The 14,577-nt window shown below is 45.1% G+C and overlaps 2 protein-coding genes across 2 annotated transcripts in view; one reads left to right on the top strand and one right to left on the bottom strand.

Annotated features, from left to right (window-relative positions):
* DNAH14 (dynein axonemal heavy chain 14) overlaps positions 1-6,205 on the top strand; it is a 311,036-nt gene extending 304,831 nt beyond the window's left edge. The window contains 5 exon segments of the mRNA XM_055117878.1: positions 481-593; positions 1,523-1,668; positions 3,882-4,048; positions 4,509-4,655; positions 5,993-6,205. Of these exon segments, the coding sequence (XP_054973853.1) occupies positions 481-593; positions 1,523-1,668; positions 3,882-4,048; positions 4,509-4,655; positions 5,993-6,205 (786 nt within the window).
* Positions 6,206-7,273: 1,068 nt separating this feature from the next.
* LBR (lamin B receptor) overlaps positions 7,274-14,577 on the bottom strand; it is a 31,874-nt gene continuing 24,570 nt past the window's right edge. The window contains exons 11-14 of the mRNA XM_055147433.1: positions 13,564-13,732; positions 11,023-11,103; positions 10,798-10,920; positions 7,274-9,164 (exon numbers count right to left, since the gene is read on the bottom strand). Coding sequence (XP_055003408.1) covers positions 9,004-9,164; positions 10,798-10,920; positions 11,023-11,103; positions 13,564-13,732 — 534 coding nt within the window. The 3' untranslated portion in view covers positions 7,274-9,003. The remainder of the gene's footprint in view (positions 9,165-10,797; positions 10,921-11,022; positions 11,104-13,563; positions 13,733-14,577) is intronic.

Genomic DNA, 14,577 nt, shown 5'->3' with positions numbered 1-14,577 from the left:
TTTTGCCCCAATCATGGTTTTCAGAATTCTCACTATGTATGTACTTTAGCATGGAGAATACCTCCTGAGCGAATGGGAGATGCATGCCGAAAGTAGATAATGGACCAAACATGATGACCTCTCAGTGTCTGTGTTGCAAGCTATAATGCCCAGAAGTAGAGAGAGAGTATGGGGAATATTGTCTGCCATAGAGGCAGGGGGAGGGTGGGAATGGGGGGGTATACCTGGGATATTGGTGGTGGGAAATATACACTGGTGGAGGGATGGGTGTTTGATCATTGTGAGATTGTAATCCAAACATGAAAGCTTGTAACTATCTCACAGTGATTCAGTAAAATTTAAAAAAAAAATTTTTAAAAGAGAATACCTCCTGACAAATTATTTCTTCTGGCAAAAATTTGTTTATATGTATTGCATGACCCCAAATACAAATCTGGAGGAATAAAATCAGATGATGTACCTGTCTCAAAATCCCAACAGAAACAAGCCTACAAGTCCTGTAAACCCCTGGTTTCCTGGGTCAATGATCTCATCCAGCGAGTGAATTTCTTCAATACCTGGACCAAAATGGCATATGCTGCAATACATAATAGGTATGGATGAAAGTGAATCATATCCTTCCTTCCTTTTGCTCAAGGTTTAACCATTTAAAACATCATTTCACGTACTTGGTCTTTTTGGGTTCTCACACCATCTGAGGAGAAAAGCCAGGAAGGCACTCTTATCTTCACTTTAGGGTGAGGAAAGAAAGCTTAAGCAGCTGAGAGGCTTGTCCATGGTAATTCTATTCCAAGGACAGAGCAAGGACCACATCCCTTACATTTCTCTTTCTACTATTCTGCATTATACCCTGCAAAACTAGCAAGGGTAAATCAAAAGGGAAATAAAAATTAGCTGCATGTAATATTTAATGTGATAACACAGCGGGTTGGGCATTTGCCTTGCACGTGGCCTACCTGGGTTCGATTCCTCCGTCCCTCTCAGAGAGCCCAGCAAGCTATCGAGAGTATCTCGCCTGCACAGCGGAGCCTGGCAAGTTACCCGTGGCGTATTCAATATGCCAAAAACAGTACCAACAAGTCTCACAATGGAGACATTACTGGTGCCCACTCGAGCAAATCGATAAGCAACAGGATGACAGTGATACAGTGATACAATATTTAATGTGTTTGACACAGAATACAAAACTGTTTGAAAGGCCTAATGTGCCTGGTCAAACATATTGCTGAATGCTTTACTCATACTAGCTCACTTCATCCTCATAGTAACCGCAGGTTACAAATATCATCTATCACCATTCTCATTTTAAAGCAATAGCCTAGGTTACCCAAATCCATTGCCTTCCAGCACTTTGTGGAGTCAGGTCTTAGCTGGTTTCCATCCAGGTACAGGATAAGGTGTTGTGAATGAAGAAGAACTTGAGATTTAAAGGAAAGGCAGAAAGGAGGAAATGGCTCAGGACATCTAAGTGGGTCATTATGACACCCTTGATGGCTCCACCCCGTGCTCTGCCTTCCACTAGGTATCTGAAATTCATCACTCCTTGGATGTCCAAAATTTCATCGACAAAGACAAATAACTTGCCTGACTACTCGCAGAATAAGACTGACACGGGCACAGAAGGATTTCCTACCAAATACTGGTTCCCAGCATTTTTTTTCCCACAAGGTAAGTGTAAGAATCAAGAAACAATCCCCCACTTGACACAGGCAAGCTTGGCCCAGTCCCTCCCTGGCTATACTTTCTTCCTCCCTGTGAGGATGAGAGGATCCCACAGTACCTGTGCATCTCCAAAGCTCTAGGGCTCGGTCTTGCACTCAATTACACCCTTGATCCTCCCACTACCCTACCAAATACCTCCTGTTCTTGGTACACCTCACCTGCATCTTGGCAAGCTTCCCTTTCTTACCTCCAGTCTCAGATCCTGTGATGTCAGTGAATGGCATTAGTTCTCTCCCAAAATTCACTGCATTCTTTTGACGGGGACTGAGGGGCAGGGAGTTTGGGGGTCACACCCAGTGATGCTCAGGGATTACTCCTGTTTCTGTACTTACGGCTCACTCCTGGCATTGCTCGGATAATCAATCATATACAGTTCTGGGGATCAAACCAGGGTCGGCCACATGCAAGGCAAGCACCTTCACCCCTATATTATTTCTCTGGCCCCTATGTAGTAGAAGGGATTTTCAAATGAACACCTACAAGGGATCTGACTCTGTGTGTCAGTTCTCTCATTCATTTACCCACTAAACAGGAATAAAGGATGAATATTAGATGGGTCATAAATGTTCAACAAGACAAACATCCAATCAGAAGAGATGACTGACACCAACCCGTGATGAGAGTGTAATAGGAGGTCTAAAGTGCCAATACTAGGGCTGGAGAAATAGTAAAGTGGGTGAGGGTTTGCTTTGTACACAGCCAATCCGAGTTCATCCCTGAGCACCCCACATGAGAGGGAGCCTGTTTCAGGGAGACGAGAAGTCACAGCAAGTTTGAGATATTTAGAGAGTCCAAACACAATGTTCATTCCGCAATTGGGTCTGTGGGGCTGGAGCTCAGGAGAGTGGCCTGGGTGTGACCAAGATGAGTATCTCTGACAAAGACACAGCATGTCAGCTGCCACCACGGGCGCAGAATCCGTCAAAACCCACGTCTCTTCTCCCACAGCCTGCAGCCCGCTGAGATGAACATGGGGAGGAGTCAGCCACTCTGGCTGGACTCAGAGAAATGCTTTCTTTGGTCTTGAAGAATGATAGAGAAATGTGAGAAAGATTATCCAAGGAGGAGGGTGGGAGCAAAGGCCTCCAACACAGGCGCCCTGTGTGGATCGTTCGTGTAATAGCAAAGAGGTGGCATGCCAGTCTAAAAGGTGCAGGCAGGACTGGGGATTTAACTGCACAGTCCAGGAATTAAAATGACTCCGTGAGCACCTGAGGCAGATTCCAGGCAGTGTGATTACAGGCCCTAGCCATAGGATGAAGTTGCTAACTGACTTCTTATGCAAGATGAGTTAGCAGGGAAAAGAGGAGATTGTGGGAAACAGAAAAGTGAAGAGTTGTGTTGGGGGTGGGGAAGTGGTTCGAAGGGCTGGAGTGCATGCTTTGCTTGCACTCAGTACCATATGGTTCCTTGAGCACCACTGGGGGTGCCATGCAAGCAATATTGCAGGACTGAGCTCTGAGCACTGCAGGTGTGCAAACAACCACTCCCCCCCCCCAAAAAAAAAAAGACACAGAAGTACAATCTGAATATGCCTGAGCAAAATAGTATAAGGTTTGGGTTGTGTAAATAGGAAAGGGAAGGAAGATTGTGTGTGGGGGGGGGGCACTTGGCTTTAGGCATAGCTGCATCCATTTGTCCTGATCAAGTGGCCAGATTCCTCATTCCTCACTTCTCAAGGTCCTCCTGTCTCTGTCTCTGTCAGTTTAGCAACTCCTTTCCCTGAGGCCCATATACAGTTTCTGGAAAGACTCTGACACTCTCAGTCACTCCCTGTAGCCCAGTGTTATTGCCAGAAGGGTGACATACTTGACCCTCCAATACTGGGTCAGACGTGGGTAAGACCCATCTCCCCACAAATGAATCTGGCCAGGATGCAATGGCGAGAATCTGGCTAGGATGGGACCTACCAAAGCAGCCCACGCTCCCCTGGACGCTCACGCATCTGGTGCAGCTGATGTCCCCAGCCTGAGTGAGGGGCTGGACCCACACACTCCTCCTTCCTTCCTCCTGCATTTCCCAGCTCTCCTCTGCTTCGCCCTCCCCAGGAGAGCTCAGCACTGCTAGCCGCAGCAGCAACGTTAGGGAAGCACACAGCCCCTGAATCTTAATCCCTGAAACTCATAGGATCATGTTGACGTGGTTTTTCTTCTCCAAAGCCTTTCTTACTTCTGTGCTTCAAGACTTCGGAAGGTACCAAGGAATCCCTCTGAATGCCCTCACTTTTACCCACAAAGTCATCTCTGATAACCCCGATGCCAACGAAGACTCGATGTTCTCTTTAGCTTTGCAAAAGAGACTCAACATGATCCGGAAAGCCTTTAAGGTACTGGAGAGCTTACAGGTGTGGGGGAAGGAGCCCAGGAGGCGGCTCCAAGGGCTGGAGGAGCACAGACCTGCGAGACAGGACTCCTGGCTTCTAAGCACTGCACTGGGAGTGCTCTCTGAGCACACTGGGTGTGCCCTCAAACAAGTTTGGGGGAAAAAAAAGTACGTAAGAGGGTCCTCCTTCGGTTCTAGAAGAACTTACATGATTGGTGTCCAAACCCAGATCTCTAGGCTCAAAGGGAGATACTATTTAAAGTGCTTTTCCTGTTTGGGACGTAGACCAAAGCCTACATATAGGTTGGAGCACTGACCTGGGAAAATTGCTGTGAGCAGAATGGTGCCCCATGGGGGACGTGAGGCCCCCTTCTCCAAACAGCCCTCCAGGTGGAGGGTGGAGCTTCTATTTAAGGAAGAACCCTGTCTGGAGACCCACTGACACCACCTCTCTTTGATCTCAGGGTATACACCCCCACTCGGTTGGGGTTCATATCTTTGGTTTGTTCATCGAGGGGGCAAGGTGGAACCATGAACAAAACATACTTGAAGACTCGCTGCCTTTTGAGCTGTGTTGTGATTTTCCTGACATATACTTTCTGCCAACCAAGGTAACCACCCGTTTCCTGCAGCTTTGGTGCCGCCCCCCACCACCATTTCCCCCGGCTGATGTTTCGTCGGCTGGGGCTGCCGGCTGGGGCCTGCCCATGGAGCTGTGACCTCCACCTGCCAAGCGCGGTGCTCACACACGAGCGCCTGGCCCCCTTGCGGGTGTGGGGCGTGTCCCGGGACGCCTGCGCCTCATTCCAGCTGCGGTGCTGTCTGCGGCTGCACCATTCGATTGTGGAGAGACTGTCGGCTGCCAGTGGTGCCAAGGAACTCAGCGTTGCTGCCAGACCTCCCCCGAGGCCACTCACAGGCAGCCTCAGCCCCTGCGCCAGGTCCCCTTGCTCACTACAGACCGTCCTAGTCTCTGGATTTTCATTCATCCGTTCCACCTCCTAAGACTTTAGAAGGGTCACGTATTTACATCGGTAATATACTTCAAACAAATACAATTAAAGCAGCCCCGTGGACCGGAAATAGTAAAGCAGGCCTTGCATGAGGCTCATCTGGGTTGGATCCTGTTACCCTGTATAGTCAGTCCTCCACGCTGGCCATGATTGATCCCTGAGTGCAGAGCCAGGAGTAAATTCTGAGAACCTTTGGCACACACACACACAAAAAAGCAAAAATAGCCCCAAAATATAGACTAAAATCTGAGGAAGATGCTATAACCTCCACTGTACTTTCTCAAAAATATATACTAGTTTGCCTTGCACGCAGTTCACCCGGGTTCGATCCCCGGCATCCCATATGGTCCCCCGTGCACTGCCAGTAGTAATATCTGAGTGCAGAGCCAGGTGTGAGCCAAGAAGAAAAAATAAAAGAACTGAAAGTCATGACAATTGCTCTTTAATCCTTGGGCAGAGTTTCACTAATATCACTGTATCACTGTCATCCCATTGTTCACCATTTTACTCGAGTGGGCACTAGTAACATCTCTATTACACTCAGCCCTAAGATTTTAGCAGCCTCTCCTTACTCGTCTTTCCCAACAATTGGAGGCTCTTACAGGGTCAGGGGAATGAGACCTATTGTTATTGTTTTGGGCATATTGAATACGCCACGGGTAGCTTGCCAGGCTCTGCCTTGAGGGCGGGATACTCTTGGTAGCTTGCCGGGCTCTCCGGGGTATATATATATATCAGTTACTGTATTTTGGATATGAATATGCCATAGAGAGCTTGCCAGGCTCTCCCAAGTGGGCAAGTGATTATATTTTGCATAATTCAAAAATTCACTAGTATACAGACTATTATTTCAAAAGTAGGCAGTCTCCCAAATCCTAGTGACATTAGTTTGCTTGAGTTCTCCAACTTATCTTACAGCTTTGTTTTCTCTGCAGATTTCTGAAAAATCTAAGCCAACAGAAGAGACCAGTTCAGAGCTCTACACTTTTCAATGCCCAGTTTATCAGACACCTGAGCGGTCAAAAATTCTGACAAGGATTGGCTCACCCTCCAACTTTTTAACCTCAGTGAATTTACCCACAAAGATTGATCCTACTCACTGGATCAAAATGAATGTTGCACTGCTGTGTGAAAAGAAAGAAAAATAAACGTTCATAAACTTCTCTTTGCAGATTGATATTTACATTCGCAATAGCCTTCATTAAAAACATACACGTTCAGGACCAAAGTGAGAGGACTCACTGTCCTCTCTCCGGCCCCAGACTCACCCCTGTAAAACCACAGCCAGATGAGAACTGGAGGTCCACAGGGGGGCTCGCTCAGCTCACTCACACAAATGACGCGGGGCTGGAGGACAGGACAGCATGAAGGGCCTTGCATCAGTCACTGACCCGGATTTGATCTCCAGCACCCCATAGAATAAAACTGACCAAACTTTAAATTTTAAATTGTTACTTAAAAATTTTTGGACTTTATTAAATTCCTGGGGCAGGAGCGATAGCATAGTGGGTAGGGCATTTGCCTTGTACGCGGCCAATCCGGGTTCAATTCCCAGCATCCCATATGGTCCCCTGAGCACCACCAGGGGTGATTCCTGAGCAGAGCCAGAAGTAACACCTGTGCATCGCCAGTGTGACCCAAAAATCAAAACAAAAAAAATTTAGGGGGCTGGAGCGATAGCACAGTGGGTAGGGCGTGTTTGCCTTGCACTCGGTCAACCCAGGTTCGAATCCCAGCATCCCATATGGTCCCCTGAGCACCACGAGGGGTAATTTCTGAGTGCAGAGCCAGGAGTAAGCACTGTGCATCGCTGGGTGTGACCCAAAAAGCAGAAAAAAAAAAAATTAGATTGATCCCTGACACCTGAACCCCACCAAAGAGTGATCCCTGAGTGCAGAACCTGAGCAGTTAATGTGCTACCCCCCCAAAAAGAAGAAAATTCATTTACAAATGTTATGAAATCAACAATAGTTCTGATTTCCAAACAGCGCAATGATCATCACCTGTAAGATGACCAGTGAATCTTCTCAAGTTCCAATTCAGAGAACCTTCACATAAACAGCAATTACTAGACATCCCAGTTTACCTTTTGGACTCCTTGTGTTCCAGGAAGGCCCCCCACCCTGGGTAAAAATGACTAGGAAAAAAAGGAGTTAGATTCCTATGGGTACCAAAGATCCCAAGTTACAAGCAAAAAATATAAGACTCCAAAGTGATCAAAGCGATATCTTTTTATTTCCAATATTATTTCCAACTTGAAACAATTATAAAACGTGTCAAACAAACATGTCAAAACAAAATTACAGATGATAGCTGAATCAAGAAATAGTAGCAGAGGCTCTTCTTTTTCTCATTACCAGGAACAGGATTACCTTCTTTCCTCCCTGAAATTCCCACAACACTTTCCCATGCCAGGAGGAAAATATAACAATAATTTAAAAAATTAACAATTTCACCAAAACTATGTTTGAAGAATCTATGGGATGCAGACTGCTCCAGCAAACCAACTTCATGATCATAGTAACATAAGCTAAGTCAACATACACTTCAAAGCAATGCTGAACACTGCGTCTAAATGGCTCATATATAAAATGTATCATTAAAAACCCAAACATATACACTATATTTATTAGATTCCTTATATTTACCATACTGAAAGCAATTTTACTTTGAATACAAAAGTTGAATGAATTTGCTACTCTATTGTTCCTTATAGGACAATTAAAAATAAGACTGTATGAACATAACTAAATGCAATAGCAAAAGCTACCTTATGCAAATCTACTTAAGACATTTTAAACTATTACTTTTTTTAGATGGACAGACTTCTAAACAACACTCCTTTATAAGCAGTACAGTTTTGTACATATAAAGGATATACAAAATACAGTATAAACTGCATAAAGCTAAACAGTAGCAAAAATACTGTTTAATTTAAAAAGTCAAAAACATATAAAAATATTAGCCTAAATGGCAAATTTTCAAACACCAATCTGTGTAAAAATGTTTAAATAGTGATGTTACTCTAAAAATATATACTTTTCTATTTGCAATAGTTTATAAAGGCAAACAAAACACCTGCAATTGAGGTAGCAAAGCCAAATTCACAAACTTTGGATTAAGAAAAATACCCTTCCTGCATTTTGAAAGTATCTTCTACACAACACTAAGTGTATTCTAATTGTTTCAAAATTTTTAATTCACACATATTGCTTTACAAAACTTAATTGAAAATACTGAAAATGTCTTTGTTAAAAAGATACTTAGTCCTGATAATTATATCACATTCAAAATACTGTACAGACAAATCTGAAGTCCCCATATATTACATAAAAGCTAAGTATTTACATTTTCAAATGCTGTATCTTTTTAGAAGCTGAAGTAAAGCAAACTGCTACTAATAATCTCCCTGACAGAATGTATACTAAATATACCTTTCAACCCTCTTCATAAGGAACATTTCATATAAGACCAATTTTTACTTTCAAATCACACAACTAGTAAATGATCAAAAGGGAAATGAATAAAATTTTATTCTAAATGCAGAACATAAGTGTACTTTAAATGTAACAGTGTTTTTATAAGAAAAACCAACAGGTAGCCAAAAAAAAAAAAAAAAAAAGAAATTCAAAACTTAAAAAGTAACCAAAATAGTAATTCTGACCATAAACAAGTAACTTTCAGATTTCTAAGGGTTAAAATTTTCCTGCTAACTAGAATAAAAATTCTAACATCTTTATTTATTTTCCCTGATGTTGTTAGGATTTAGTTTTTAAAAAAAATAGACAAAGCTGGAGTAAAATACATTAGTCCTGACTCAAAAAGGAAAAAGAAAATGTAAAGATCCCGTCAGTGCAACGAAAAAGGGTTCATTTTGGATTTTCTTCTTGTTTTCACAGCCAAAAGTCAGAACTGCAGGAGTATTTTACAAACAGAAGGCAAGAGACTAGTAAATATAAGGAAATATACGGTAGGGCACACGTTGGCAATACTTTTCCCAAGCCAAGCCATACTTCTTCTTACAGTGGTGCTCATCACGAGCTTCTCGATGGATAAGCAACACGGTGAAATAGATCACATAAAAATAAGGCAGAATGTGATTAAATCCTGTGGGCGACAAGAGTAAACTATGGTAAGTAACTTTAGTAACGCTACATAGTATTCTTTGCTTTTCCATAAACCCTCTACATATTCTAAGGCATTTGATAACTGCATTTGCTCCCCACAAGGGGGAACAGCAAACCAATTCATAAAAATTCCACAAGTGATGGGACTGGAGACAGCAGAGGGGGTAAGCACGCAGCCAGACCATCCCGGCTGGAATCCTGGCACCACAGATGTTCTCCCAACCACTGCCAGGAGTGAGCCCTGAGCATCGTCAGGTATGGCCCCGAATCAAAAAATAAATAGACTTCCCTAGCGAACCAGAGAGAGGTGAGTGCCTATGTGTGCCAGAGGCCCCTATTCATCCCTTAGAACATGAGCTCAAGTGCCAGGAGCAGCCCTTGAGCACCGCCAGGTGTAACCCCAAAACAACTGGATTAGAGCATGGCAGAAGAGAAAACAGAAGCTCTTCAGAGAAGAACGCAGTCAAGCAACTATCACGATCACTTGGTCTCTCCCCCCCCCCCCCCCCGCCTGGCTGTACACACCAGTCCGGGGCCAAAACTGGCAGCTGGGGATTGAACTTGGCATGTGCTTCCACCCGCTGAGCTCTGCCTCCCTAGCCCCAATCCCATTCCTTCTCCCGCAACCATCAGTGAAGTGGTGAGCGAGGGGGTTGGGGGGGAGGGGAAGCAGGAGGCACTGCCGGGTACAGGCCAGCCCCCCCCAGCCCCCTCCAGATGGTGAGCAAACACAGACAGAACCAACGAACCTCTCTTCTTCCTCAGGAAGAACCAAAAACCATTTGGTTTTAGAGACCATCTGAGTCTCTCCACCCTTGGGTCATAAATATGAAAGTTAAAGTTAATGTCCATATACTCTAAGAAAACAAAAACTCTCCGGCAGTTTGAAACTTTCAAGCTTGAGGCTAGAGTGAGGTGCAGCAGGGAGGGTGGCTGCCTTGCATGCAACCCACCCTGGTTCCATCCACGGAGCCCCATATGGTACCCAAGCACTGCCAGTAGAAATCCCTGAGTACTGAGTCAGGAAAAGCCCAAGCACAGCTAAGTGTGGCCCCCAAACTCAAAAGAAAACTTCCAATTTGGCAAACGAAAATTCAGGCTCCTGGCTCCCCCAGCAGGAGCAAGACAGAGCACCTAGGTGAGGTGGGATTCTGCCAGCACACCCCCTTTCAGCCCCGCTCCCCTTACAAGGCAGAGGAACTCCCCAACCCATACCCCTGTGTGCATGCACACCACACACACACACACACACACACACACACACACTCTCTCTCTCTCTCTCTCTCTCTCTCTCTCTCTCTCTCTCTCTCTCTCTCTCTCTCTCTCTCTCTCTCTCTCTCTCCTTACAAGGCAGAGGAACTCCCCAACCTATACCCGTGAGTGCATGCACACAACACACACATACACACACACATACTCTCTCACTCTCTCTCTCTCTCTCTCTCTCTCTCTCTCTCTCTCTCTCTCTCTCCCCCCTTACAAGGCAGAGGAACTCCCCAACCCATACCCGTGAGTGCATGCACACAACAACACACACACTCACATACACACACACTGTCCCGACGAAGCGCGCGCCCCCTGCAGTGACCCTGGGAGAACTCTGAGATACTTACCACAAGGCAGAGACCAAGCCAGGGCCATGATGAGATCACCCAAATAATTGGGGTGCCGGACAAAGCCCCACCAACCAGAAACAAGGAGATTTTTTCCCGTTGATGTATGAATCGTCTTCAAATCTACATAAATTTAAAAAAAAAAGTCTTCAATACCCCTACGCCAAGAGCGACATTAAAAACACACAGAATATCAATCATTAAGAAATTTAAATTGGAACTTACGTGCGAGCTTCGGATCAGCAGGATTCTTCCGGAATGCATTTTTCTGAGAATTTGCACATCGGAAGATCACATATCCAGAAACTGTGAAAGTTTTTGAATTTAATATAAGTTCATATTTAAGAGTAACTATAATTTCACGTAGAAATCATCTCTACACTAGAATCTGCACAGTCTGTTATAAATATGGGGCCAAAATACAATGCAGAAAAAGCATTTACACTCCATGTTCACTGCAGCAGTATTCACAGTAGCCAGAATCTGGAAACAACCCGAGTGCCCAAGAACAGATGAGTGGATAAAGACGCTACGGTACATTACATAGTGGAATACTATACAACTGTTAGGAAAAAAATGAAGTCACAAATTTGCTGATACATGGATGGACAAGGAGAATATCATGCTGAGTGAAATTAGAGGGAGAGGGACAGACATAGAATAGTTGCACTCACTTGACAGCTATAAAGAAACATCACAGAATAGTGTCCCAAGACAATAGAAATGCAGGGCAGGGGAACTGGTGCTTTGTAGGAAGCTTGCCTCAGTGGGGAAGGGAGGTTAAGAAGACCAGGAAGTGGTCACTCCGGTGCTGAAAGGAAGTAGAGTGACAGGTACCACAGCCCTCAGTAACAGCATTGCAAACCAGTGCCTAAGAGAAAACAGCAAAGTGTCTGCCATAGCGGCTGGGTGGGGGATGGGAGGGAAACTGAGGACACTGGCAGATGGAAGTGGACACTGGTGAAGGACCGGTGCTCCCACATAGCACAACTGAAACTCGATCATAAACAACTTTGTAACTCTGGATCTCACAGTGATTCAATAAATAAGAACAATCAATTTCTATAAAGAACATGGGGCCAGAGATGGTCATCTGTGAGGGAGCAGTAATAAAAAGATACATGTCGCCACTGGTTCAATCCCCAACCCTGGACAGTCCCCCAAGCACTGCCAAGAGTCACCTCTGAGAACAGCTGCGTGTGGCCAAACACCCAAGAGGGGAAAAAAAGAACAGTTCAAAACCAAGTAGGGAAGATAGCTCAAAAGCATCTGTCCACAGTGATCACTTCCCACGTGGAGCTCTGGCTCTGTATGCAGGAGGCCCAGGTCCAATTCCCAGCAGGCATGGTCCCCAGACACTGAGCAGGGAACAGCCCCCTCAGGAATCTGCGCTCCAACCAAACTCGACCAGGCACAGTTCACACTCCCCACGTCCCAACCTCAACAGGGTCCCTCACGATAAGATTATTGTGTCATCCCCTTGCTTGCCCCCTCTAATACACCATTTAATAAACTCCCACTCTTCCAGGGCACCCCCATGGCCAGAACACAGGCCCCCGGAAGGCAAGAGAATCTTCCTGTTCTTAAAAGTGTCTACCAGAAAATGCAGGTGTTTAATTTTTAAAAATTTAAAAAGCTACTGAAACAATTTCATTAAAAACAAATTAAATCCAAAACACAAAACTGTGTGGCCCAGATAAATTCGGAGCTGCTGAGAGGGAAACGGACCCTCTGCGCCTAAAGACTTTGATTCCAGAGACCTAACACTTTCGGGCATCCAGCGCAGCTTCTAATAACAATGCACTGGGACTGTAAGCTGGGCTATGCAATTTCTGGTAGAATTTTCCCTGGGCTTTATACAGAAATCCAAAACCGCGCGGACGCGGCAGCGTCCGAGTGACTTTAACATCTATAATTGTCAGCTATGTGAAACGGTTCCTTTTGAACAGGTCTGACTTGGGGGGGGGGGGACTCCAAATAATAACAGTAAGTTTTTGTTGAAATATTGAAGGTTATTAATGTAACAGCCACCTCTCTGGACTCTGAACTAAGCAAAAGCCCCACGCCGGCCGTTGCGGCATGGCATACACCGTACTATGAGGCGTGGGATGGGGGATGAGGGTGAAAAAAAAAAAAAAAAAGGGAAAAGGAAAAAGAAAAAAAAAAAAGAAGAACAGTTATGTACTTGTAGCAGTGGGGCTCCATATCTCTTCATTCCCAGCAATGGAAAACTAATTATCAAATGCTTCCTTGGTAGTAGGTCTGTCTCTCTTGGGTGGAAACTCCAACAACTATAGTGAGTTTTGTGTTGAAATATGGAATGTAATCAAGGTAAAGAGCAAATGAAGTGAAATTCATTAGTTATACAGTAGGGGGTAGGGGGTGGGGGCGGGGGGTATACTGGGGTTTTTGGTGGTGGACTATGGGCACTGGTGAAGGGATGGGTGTTTGAATATTGTATAACTGAGACATAAACCTGAGAACTTTGTAACTTTCCACATGGTGATTTAATAAAAAGTTAAAAAAAACAAACAAAAAAAAAACTGTGTGAACTTATTTGTTTAGACTCAACACTTGAGTTCTAAACACTTGAGAGAGCCTAAGAAGACAGCATCCCTCTGCTTAGCTGTGAGACTTTCTTTATTACTCATCCACCACAAAAGACGTCAGGCAAATGGTAACTCTAATCATCAAAGGGCAGGTCACATGTGACGGGCTCAGCAGGAAATGAACATTAAGGACAGAGAAAATGAAGTTCAGACTCACGTTTCAGAGCGATAATGAGTGAGGCCACCGGCCACGACACTTCGTGAGGATGACTGACTAAATAAAAGGCCTGGAAGCTGTAGATGAACGGAACCCACACTAAATCTCCGAAAGCCAGCATGAATCCAAAGCCATCGTGGGTGATGTCCATGGTGGTCAGAACTGCCTCCTAGATGAAGACGGTTGAAAGAAATTATGCTTTTAAAAAAGCAGAGGAGGGGAGGGTCAGAGGGAGAACATAGGGGTTGTGGCACTTGTCTCAGGCCAACTCCAGTCCAAAGCCCTGGCCTGGCATAGAATCCCTGAGCACCACCAGGATGACCGCTGAGCACCTGGCACATGGTGTGATCGCTGAGCACAGAACCAGGAGTAAACCCTGAGCACTGCAGGGAGGATGGGACTAGGGACGGGGCTCGGCGGCAGAGTGCATGCATTGCGCTGTGAAGCCACAGCCGCATCTCTGCATCACAAACTATAGAGTATAGAAGGGATTGCTAAGTCAGGGACAGTTGGAAGGAGCGCTCGGGATGGGAGATGTGTGCTGAAAGTAGATAAACATGATGGCCTCTCCGTATCTGCATTGTAAACCATAATGCCCAAAAGTAGACAGAATAAGAGGGAAACTGTCAAACATAGAAGCCTAGGAAGGGGTGAGGTGGGGGGGGAGGGGTACTGGGGACATTGGTGATAGAAAATGTGCACTGGTGGAGGGATGGGTCTTCTATCATTATATGACTGAAACTCGAACATGAAAGCTTTGTAACTATCTCACGGCGATTCAATAATGTGTGTGTGTGTGTGTGTGTGTGTGTGTGTGTGTGTGTGTGTGTGTGTGTGTGTGTGTAAAAATTGAAAATAAACATGGGAGGGGAGTGGTGCTGGGATGTGACTCCCTAGACTCTGACATCACACTGAGCCGTGCTGGGGGCTTCATCTCTGGCCACCAGATGATCCTAAACTAACACATCTCCGAGATATTTTCACCACTTTGCCTTTTCCAAATTCAGCTGAAGC

The sequence above is a fragment of the Sorex araneus genome, chromosome 9 (assembly GCF_027595985.1).
Source record: "Sorex araneus isolate mSorAra2 chromosome 9, mSorAra2.pri, whole genome shotgun sequence".
In the NCBI taxonomy this organism is placed as follows: Eukaryota; Metazoa; Chordata; class Mammalia; order Eulipotyphla; family Soricidae; genus Sorex; species Sorex araneus.
The sequence above is the reverse complement of the archived record's forward strand: the minus strand, read 5'-3'. Positions and strand labels throughout refer to the sequence as shown.